This window comes from Euprymna scolopes, chromosome 10 (genome assembly GCF_053919585.1).
Source record: "Euprymna scolopes isolate OS-2025 chromosome 10, ASM5391958v1, whole genome shotgun sequence".
Lineage (NCBI taxonomy): Eukaryota > Metazoa > Mollusca > Cephalopoda > Sepiida > Sepiolidae > Euprymna > Euprymna scolopes.
The window spans coordinates 70,212,648-70,222,737 of NC_136491.1; the positions used below are offsets into that span (position 1 = coordinate 70,212,648).

At 32.7% G+C, this 10,090-nt stretch overlaps 1 protein-coding gene across 1 annotated transcript; it reads right to left on the bottom strand.

The window, feature by feature from the left end:
- Positions 1-767: 767 nt before the first annotated feature.
- On the bottom strand, positions 768-9,347 carry LOC145286087 (ribitol 5-phosphate transferase FKRP-like). Its single transcript, XM_080134764.1, has 2 exons — positions 9,218-9,347; positions 768-3,659 (listed from the first exon to the last, which is right to left on the bottom strand). Exon 2 carries the CDS (start codon positions 3,589-3,591, stop codon positions 2,071-2,073), a length of 1,521 nt encoding a protein of 506 aa, XP_079990890.1. The 5' UTR covers positions 3,592-3,659; positions 9,218-9,347; the 3' UTR covers positions 768-2,070.
- Between the last annotated feature and the right edge of the window lie 743 nt (positions 9,348-10,090).

Below are 10,090 nucleotides of genomic sequence, written 5' to 3' on the forward strand. Positions count from 1 at the left end.
TTGGAGTATTCTGTCGAACAATAAATTTTGATTGTAAAGTTCAACTTACAGTTTTAATTTTCTTTCTCTTATAATAAGCTCTACTCTCTATTGCGTATTGAGCTTTTTTTATTTGGTTGGGATTAAATTATCTATATATAAATACTGTTATTTATATTAGTTTGAAGTTTACCATTGCATATATCAAGTAAACACTACGTTCCTTTGATTTCATTAATATATATATATAAAAGGAACAAACCAAGTTATGTGTTCATCAATGTTTTTATCTGTGCTTGTGGAGATGCAAGTAAATAGGAACAAGGAATGGTGAATATTACCAATAAAAGTTATGAGCCGTGTTTATATGTAAAAAGGTGTAAGCTTGCTAAAATTTATAGTAAAAAAAAGGGCCTAATAAAAAGAAAAGAAAAACCATACAAATCAGTGACTTATCATAATACTAAATGGTGTATTTTAACAAATTATCTTATTTGTATCCTCTTGGACAATGTACACAACACCCGTAGTCCGAACAATTTTATTATTTAACACAAATACAACACCCGACAATAAATGTAAACAATATCTATCATACATATTTTTTTTAAACTTTTGCAAGTAAAACAATCATTCACTAACATTCAAGTAGCACTCCTACCACCTAATTTAACATTTTGGGAGGGAAGAAAAAAAATTTAGCTTCTTATCAAACACTTTCAATTTAGAAAATTTTAGCTGTTTATCCAGTTTTACTTCAATATTAAAAACTGTTTCTAAAAAGAAAATAAACAAAATGGCACAAAAATTTTATTATGTACATCTTAGGTTTTTCAAAAATTATACAAAATCATCAAGTAATTTTTTTTTTTTTTTGAAATAAGAAAAAAACACTTGTCTGCCACTTTCTGTTTACATTCAGGTTAACAACCAAGGGACATAATTCAACACACAATCATGATAGTAACAATCAAAACAATCAGCTGGAAATTGTTTACCGAATGATAAAGTAAGCAAAAGACTTATAAATAAATAAATAACAAAAGATTTACAAGTTTGTGACCAAATCCTTGGGATTATCAACTCGAAGAGTAAAAGGGAAGATCAGTTTACATTAAACTTTCATGGTAAACTAGAACAAAAAACATAACAGGTTACCTAAAAATTTCATTGAATCAAGAAAAATCAATTGAATTAATTAAACCATTTAACTTGATTGAATTTTAAAAAATTAATTGAATGAATTGATTAAATCGTTAAAAATTAATTGAACTAATTGATTGAATCAATAAATTAAATCATTAAATATTGATTGAACCAATTGTTTGAATCATTAAAAATTGAACCAATTCATTTATTTATTCAATAATTAATTGAATCATTAAATATTGGTTGAATCAACTGATTGAATCGTTTAAACTTAATTGAGTCAGTTGGTTGAATCATTAAAAATTAAATAAATTGATCGAATCATTAAAAATTAATTGAATCAATGAATTGATTGAATCATTAAAATAAATTGAATCAATCGTATGATTAAATCATTAAATATTAATTGAATCAATCAATTGAAACATTAAAAATTAATTGAATCAGTCAATTCTGAATTTTTCAGATACGGATTGATTGTTCGTATTATTTGGATTCTTTGGATTACTGTTCACTCAAGATGGGAACAGTAGTTCAAAGAATCCAAATAAGTTGAATCAATCAATTGATCGAATCATTAAAAATTAATTACATCAGTGAATCACTAAAAATTAATTGAATCAATCAATTAATTGAATCATAAAAAATTGATTGATTCAATCGATTGAATGATTAAAAATTAATTGAATCAGTTAATTGATTGAATCATTAAAAATAAATTTTAAAATTTCTGGAATGTATTATTTACATTCACCACATTGGATGTTTTTTTGTATACTTCATAAACAACATTTGGAATATGTCACATGTACAATTAATATAAATAATATACTATGAGGTGAGTTTTTTATCATTGAAACTCTTTGTGACAATTTTTTAGAAAAAGAAAATGTATATTTAATAAAAAAATAATGTAGTCTTAATAATCCAATTATTTTTTTCTTATAAAGTTCGAATTACTCTATCTGAGTTTGGATATCGAGGGTTTTCAATAACTCCTTTACCAAACTTTAGTTCAAGAAATTCTTGTATGTTATTTGGTGCCGATGCCATTAAACCGGCAAAAGGAATTTTAGTTAATGGTTTCAAAAATGTTTCAGGAAACTCTGTGTCTTGTCTGTGAGTCTGAATCCAAGTGTCTTTCGTCATTGTACCATTTTTGGAATAAAATGGAAAAACGTCAACATGCATATGGTTAGAACTGCTGTACTGAACTCGAAAGAATTCTCCTTCCGTGGCTTTTTCCCATAAAAAACCTTCCGGATCAACAAATTTCTCCTTTTCACATTCAACTAGTGGCTGGCATTTTCTTATATCATCTCGATAAATACCAATATCTACATCGTAATCCCAGGGAATGATGTCCCCATTCCGAGCAGCACCAAGCAGACTGCCTCCTTCCAACCAGTAACGGACTTTACAATTATCAAGAATCTGAAACACATGCTTTGATGTAGCACGAAGAGCCTCTAAGCAACAGGGAGGCGTCCATTTCCTATTGTAGATGTACTCTGGCATGTCGTTGATGACAGTCCCAAAGCATCGAGAAGTTTCTTTCGTACATCCATACCACATTGTATGTCCATCTTCAGGAAGAACCACCTTTTTGATTTGCAGCAGCTTGTATAGATTTCTGATTCTGATTCCCATTTCTTTTTTGTGTTTCCACTTGTTGTGCGGGTCAGTGAACAATATACGATTGCTCACGAGTACAGGTTCTCGATAGATGAAGCTTTTCCATCGGCGAAGAGCAGCTTGAATGTAGAATGAGACATCAAGCGGCCTGGAGAAAGCAAACGGGAACTCAAGAAACTTCTCGGTGCGTGTCAGAATGGCATGCTCACCAGCAACAGCATCACACTCCTGATGCAGGCCAGGATTTTCATAGACCAGTGTCCATCTTTTCAGATCAACTTGAAGGTTCAAGCAGGTAGCATGGTCACGACCAGTCGATAGAGCAAGTGATGACAGATAAGAATGTTGCTTAAGATAAAATAAGGCTCCCAACAGATTGCTCGGGTTGGTCAGTTCCACGGCATCGGGTAAAAGCAGCAGAAACTGTGATTTGACGTAAGTCTGTGGGAGTGACAAGGATGACGATTGGTCAGCATTAGGATGCAAGATGACGAGGCGAACATTAGGAAATTCCTTTAACATCAATGGTGGGTAAGGATGCCTGTCAGCGATGATCAGCACCTCTAAATCTGGAAGCATATCTATTATTGACTTTACTGTGGCCGTCACATAGTTTTCAAAATCTTCAAATTCTCGAATCACCAAAGTTATAGAATCGGTGAGTCCTGTGTATTGAACTCTTTCCACTTTGTTGGCATCATGGTTATGTAGCCGGCCATTTTGTAAATCATTTTGTATTTTAAGGAGATACAAAAATATGATCACGTTCACTAAGAGTCCGATGCATAGGAGGAGTTGGCAGCGTGTTAACATGCATACCTGCCTCATGATGTCTTCTGCTTAGCATTGGGGCATTTGCTAGCTGGAATTAGTCAGTAGACAGCTGATACCAAAACCTGGAAGAGAAATTGGTCTGATGAGTGTCAAACGCATGCAAAGAAAAACTGGGATTTGTTTACTGTACACATGTAGTAATTTTTTGGATGGTAGAGTAGAAAAATAAAACACCAGTATGAATTATGGAATATATATTCTAGTCAACAATAAATAACGTAGGCACATTAGCTGAGTCTTTCGGCTATGCTAGAAAACTAATCACATCTGACAGTATCCTGTATCTCTGCAAAACCAACATTCACTCATGCATACAGTGTATAGTTGCTATATCTGCACTAGTGCATCTATCACTAGTCTCTCCTTTATAAACAGGATTAAAAAAAAATGGTCCTACATCAAAATCCAAGCTGCACTTAAAGCATTGTAAGAATCAGGACTCTTGTACCGCCTAGGAAGAGGCTATATTTGGACTTAGTAGTGGGTTCCATCTTGGATCCATTTGGAGAGCGACTGAGATGGTTGAAGGAGGAGATTCACTCTTAGTGGAGTTGGATGACAGGCCAGAGTCACTTCAACAACTCTGAGTACTCTTTGACTAGGCAATTGGTCCTGAAGGTCTTGAGGATTGACACTTACTGATCATACTGCAAAAGTAAGTAAGAAGAAAAGTTCGAGCATGCCTTCTTCATCTGCAGTGCACTTTGACGACTCTGGAAGCATGTCAGCCAAATAATGACTCATATTGATGCTGAGCATTCAATGATCTTGAATGTAACATTTGTTATCCACAACACAACTCCATCGTGGCATAGGGATAAAAGAATTTTTTTTTTTTCTAGCTATCCTAGTTGTAGTGAGAATGGTGACATGGTTTCACGTTTTGATGAGTTCATGGGATTAGATCTGTTTCTCATCGGGATTTGATTGTTTACTTTAAACATCAACTATTTAGTTTTGACATTCTACTTAGCTTCCACTCCTATTTAGAGATGAACCTGCTTGTTTTTAGATTACCTGGAAAACAATTGGGCAATCTAACACCTAGTTAAGGTTTGAGAGGGCCTTACATATTTGTCTCATCAGTCATTTTGTTTATTTTGTATATTTTTCTTTCTGTTTGGGTGCTTATTAGTCTTCTCACTCCTAATCATCATTCATGTATCTTTTTTTTTTTCATGCAAATAAAATTTCATTTAAGCCATTTCAAATTCACTTAAGTAGGATTATCCCATAGAGGGAATGTGCTATTTTGGTGGGAGTATCTAGCATAAGTTGGTTGGTTGTTTTTGTTTTACAGCATATCAACCCTTTTCAGATTATTTAATGCCGAATCCAAAGATTTTGAAGAAAAATTTTTTAATAGAATATATTTGTTGTTTTCAAGTTGGTTTCTATTTAACCCATAGTTGGAACCCTAACAGGTACTACCACTCCGGGTCAGAGTGAACCTGGGAGCAATGGTAATTAAAGGGTGGCTCCACACTCCCCAAAGCCCGCAAGCTGGGGCCTCACCACTGGATATAGTTTAAGGTCATATCTAGGACCATCTAGCATAGGTTAAATTCAAAACATAATTAGTAAAATGTGTGACCCCCCCCCCCACTTTCGTACAAAACAAATTGGGCTTTATGCCAAAGCATAATCAAATTTTTGTGATTGTTTTTTTGTAAATTTTTTATTATGTTAAATAAAATCTTTTAAGGGAATGCCGATGGAGCTGTTTAAGCATTTTTGTAAAGTGTGCTAATCCCAATGCACTGGCTTTTCAAAACCACTAACCTTCTGATAAGGAGATATGTTTAAACTAAGTTAAATAAACATGTTTAAATGTTTGTATATTTATTTATTTCCTCTAGAGAAGGTTAGACAAAAGGTCAGGTGGGATTTTAAAAAGCCAATGCACCAGATGACGTGCACTGTGGCTTACAAAAAATTCCTGAGCAGCCCTATCTGCATTCTTTGGTAAGTGTATCTCAGATGATAAACAATAAACTTACTCCTTCTCAGAGAGAACGTAAAAGCTTAGAGAATGGACCGCCTAGAACTGAACAGAATTATATCGCAGCCGACTACAACAAAACCACTGTCGGCCTGATTGTCAAGAACATATCTCTACCGAGTACAAACAACATCTATTCAAGTTGTGCCAGGTAAGTATGTACACAATTAACTCCTAAACTAATTAATCAATTATGAATTTCAGAACACAGTTTATTGGTGTAAGTGGTCAAAATGTGGGCTATATTTAGTTTAATTTAGTTTTATGTAAAGAGGGTAAGAAAGAGAGTGGAAGCTGTTTATGAAAATTCAGATACCTCTGGTTTCTGTAAAATTTTAACAATAGGTATTAGACATTAATTTAATAAGTATTCTTTAAATTTCAACTTCTCGAGTATTTTAAAGCGTTTTAAGAAACATAAAATGGGCATCACCTTTAACTTGAAAATCAAAATTTATTAGATTTACATTGGATTTCATTCATATTAATTAGACAACAATTAAACAAGATTCCTTGAATTACAATTTTTTTTCTTAAGACTCCTTAAGCTTAAATTTTCAACATCTTCTAGAATTAAGATTAAAATGTAATGGATGGTGACTAAATTTAGAATAAGGATTATAAACATAAGGTTTTTGCATCATTATATCTTGCTTTTAATCTAATTGAACATAAAAGTGGTGCAGAAATGTTCTTTTCAGAGGGGGAGTAATTTTACTTGTTCTGAGACAAATATTCTTGTAGTATATACTGAAACTATAAATTTATATGAACACATATGAGGAATATATTGTACCTGTAATACTGATTGTAGCTTTTGTAACTTAGTTTTATGTAACATCGAACAAAGGAATAAACATTAATTTATAAAATCGATTTTGTGTTTAGTATTTTATTCAAGTTGAACAATAACAAAATCATATTAGAAAAAATGTGATTTTTTTCATTATTATTATTATCATTATTATTACAGCACTCATCTACTTTAGATTGAGATTGACATTTTTTTTTATTTTGTAATTCAAACTAATTTTACTTTTCAATTTGCAGGAAATTTAAAAAAAAAATAAAATAGTTTAATTAGAGGAGGGGTATTTGAGGAGAGTTCACTGTTTAAAACTAAGGTAAGGTGGACCAACAAGCATTTGTTCACATAGATTTAATATTTTATATTCTGCGTCATAAGTTTTGCTAAGATCAACATATAGTATCTATTACACTTCATCTGTTCTGTTAGTGAAATAGATATCCTTCTGAACTGAGGCAATATTATTTTTGCTTCTTTTTGTGAGAGTTGGATTTCCTCAAGACATTAAAGACTGAATTTGTGTCTTTGCCCTCGTGGAAAGGGAAGTATATAATAGGGACACACCACTCTTAACAATTTATAGGACTTGTGAGTGTATCAGCAAAATCCAGCCATAATAAATCATGAATGATTATGATTTTTCATTATTCTGGAATTTACTGATGAAAACATGCACCTTATTTACATCAACAAAAATTCTGTTTAAGGTGGCGGTTGAGAATACTGGAATTGGAGTCAAAACCCTAAATTCGGTTTGCCTCATAATTCAGAGATGGTGGTCAAAACGTTAAAATCAGCAGAAGCAGGAGAGACTTTGATTGTGATTTATGAAGGTTACAACCAAATGATGATGATGTTCGTCCATCGCTTCCGAAGATGACCATGACTATGCAATTGTTCTGTGGGTTCAAAGATGGCTAGTTAGACCGATTCGAGTTCTGAAGTATTTCCTGCATGTTGGACACTTATAGGATGATTCTGTAGCAGAGGTGCTGACTGCTCTGCCTTTTCTAATGACGCGTTTTCTCTTGTGTTCTTCATTGCATGTGGATTCAGCAATTGTAGCCCCTTTGTGAGTTGTGGAATGCCAGGAACATCTGTCTCGGGTTAGTTTTTTCCTATGAGTTAGAATACAAGCAAACACAGTCTATATGAAGGTGATAACTTGATTTGGTGAAGCATGGGAAATATTTCATTTGCGCATTTTTTTTTTTTTAATTTGCTCAACTGATTAGTTTTAATTGAATCTCTCAAATTTCGTATTAGACATTTATCCAGAATTTCTTCTTTGAATAAAAACAGAAAAATTTGTATAATGTATGTACCCATGATGAAATGAAAATATTGTACACAAAAAAAATCATGTAAATTAATCAAGTAGTTTTATCTTAATGAAAAAATTTTTTTTTTAGCAAATTTGAGTTTTTTTTAATGCTCTCCCATTTCTTTACGTAAAGAATGGTTTTCTAAAATCTCACAAGTTTGAATTATTTGGAGTTATTTCCCTTATTTCTTCGACCTGTTTTCAAGATGACGATGCAATATCGTCGCTATTTGTTTAATCACAAAATTTGATTTTCTTGTTTAAAAATAAAACTTAATCAATTTACATGATTTTTGGTGCGCAATATTTTCTTTCCGTCACACATCATACAGATTTTTCTTCTTTGACAAACACTGTTATATTTTACATTTTATTTCTATTTTGGAATTAGAATCAGAGTAGGGTTAATGACCCCCCCCCCCTTTTTAAAACAAAAACTTTTCAGAAAAAAATGCCCTACATTCATTGACACTAGGTTCAAATTGACAATACGAAAAAATAAATAAATGAAGGAAACGTTGTGTGTGCTTTCTTTACTGAATCGAGTTATCGCTTTCGCTTTTGGTCTGTAATAATAGTTTGACATTTGCTACTGGAACAATATTTTGTTTAAAAACCTGTCTTTAATTGGTTCTTATTTAGAATTTGACTTAATTGAAAAAGACAAAAATACAGACAAATCTTTATAATGTACGAACCTGTTACTGAATGATGTCATATTCCAAAAATAGCATCAATTGATCAGTTATTATTTTTTTTTAACTAAGAAAATCAATATTTATGATAAGCGGGAGGGAGGCCTAGGCCTACTGCCGTCATGTTGTTTTAGAATGTGTTAAAATTCAAGGGCAACAACTCAATTCGATTACCAAGATTTTATTTGTATTCAAAATAATTTAAATTTTTGTTTCGCTAAACATCGTAAATTTTTATTTTCTTAGTTAAAGAAAACCTACTCTACCAATTTGGGTGAATTTTGGAATGTGACATCTTCGTTCCATGACGGTTACGTACACCATAAAGATTTTTTTGTACCTTTGTTGTTGTTTTTTTAGTACTTTTTACGACCTGCCCCAGCGTATTATAACCCCCCCCCACCAACCAACACTGAATTACTAAGGCATATTGTCGCATATTTCCAAACATCAAAATTCATGGATGAAAGACGTCACTCATTTTTTATATTCGAAAACGAAACATGGCAAGAGTTTAGAATTATCGAAATTCTAATTAAAAACAAGTAGATTCTAATCGTTCAAAAGAACGCTCTATGAATCTCAAGTTAACACTTGCCCTTTCTCGTAATCAAAGAGGCAATTTGCCCCCCCCCCCAAGCAATAACATCTATGTGCCATCATTACTCATTTCATTATAAAAAATCTCTTAAAATATTGTTCATAAAATAAGCGTAAACATTGAAAATGAGAATACATAAAGAGGACAAGAAGGAAAATGAAATAAGAGAACATGATATTAAGATACGAACCGACAGAAATATTTGGCTAAATTTGTTTTCTCTTTCTTAGAGAGCGATAAGGCGGTGCTACTCATTTTATGAACCGATTAAAAATTCCTTCCTTCAAGTCTACTTGAATTAAAAATGTTTTGTTTTTTTTGTCCTCCAACAAAAGAAGGGTGGACCTGTAAATTCACACTTGTCCGTTCGTCTGTGTGCACTTTCCTCAATACTGCGCCTTGAAATTTTTTGAAATTTTGCACAAACATTAAACATGATATGAGTAAAAAAAAGTAACAAAACGGATTTTCCGGGAAAACTCTGGTTGCCCCCCCCCCTCCCAGGAGTGCCTTTTGGGTTAAAATGGCTAAAATTGACAAAAGTTTTGTGCTTATTACAAAAAAAATTGATGCCTCGGATTTTTATAAAACTTTCTGAAAAGTTGTAACTAACTGAGTTCTGTATAATTTTGTTTGTCTATTCTTCACGATAACTCTTAGGTGTGTCCCAGGGGCTCTTTTAGGGCTAATAAAAACACTACAATTTTTAGACTATTTTACCATATTTGTCCAAAATTTTCTGTGTATGTCTATTTAGCAGTTTTGCATGGTGCTAAACTCATATTTAAATATGTGAAGGCCTTGGGACTTTTGGGGCTAAATGGGGCGGGGGCAAATGATGGACAGTCATTTCTTTTTTTGCATGGTACAGAAGTCAAATTTACATATGTTAGGGCCTAAAACTGCACCGTTTGTTCATTTCCACCAGGATTTGACATCCTCTGGGGACTTTTGAGGCTAAATGGGGGTGGGGCAAATGCTGAACTTAGTCATTTTTTTATGCCTCATTCACTGTGCAATCACAGGGGACCGTGCATGCTTCCCTTGTTTTAATGAAAGTTAC

Bases quoted from the DNA above. Each gene is read 5' to 3' on its own strand.
- LOC145286087 (XM_080134764.1), bottom strand. From the start codon at position 3,591: ATGAGGCAGGTATGCATGTTAACACGCTGCCAACTCCTCCTATGCATC.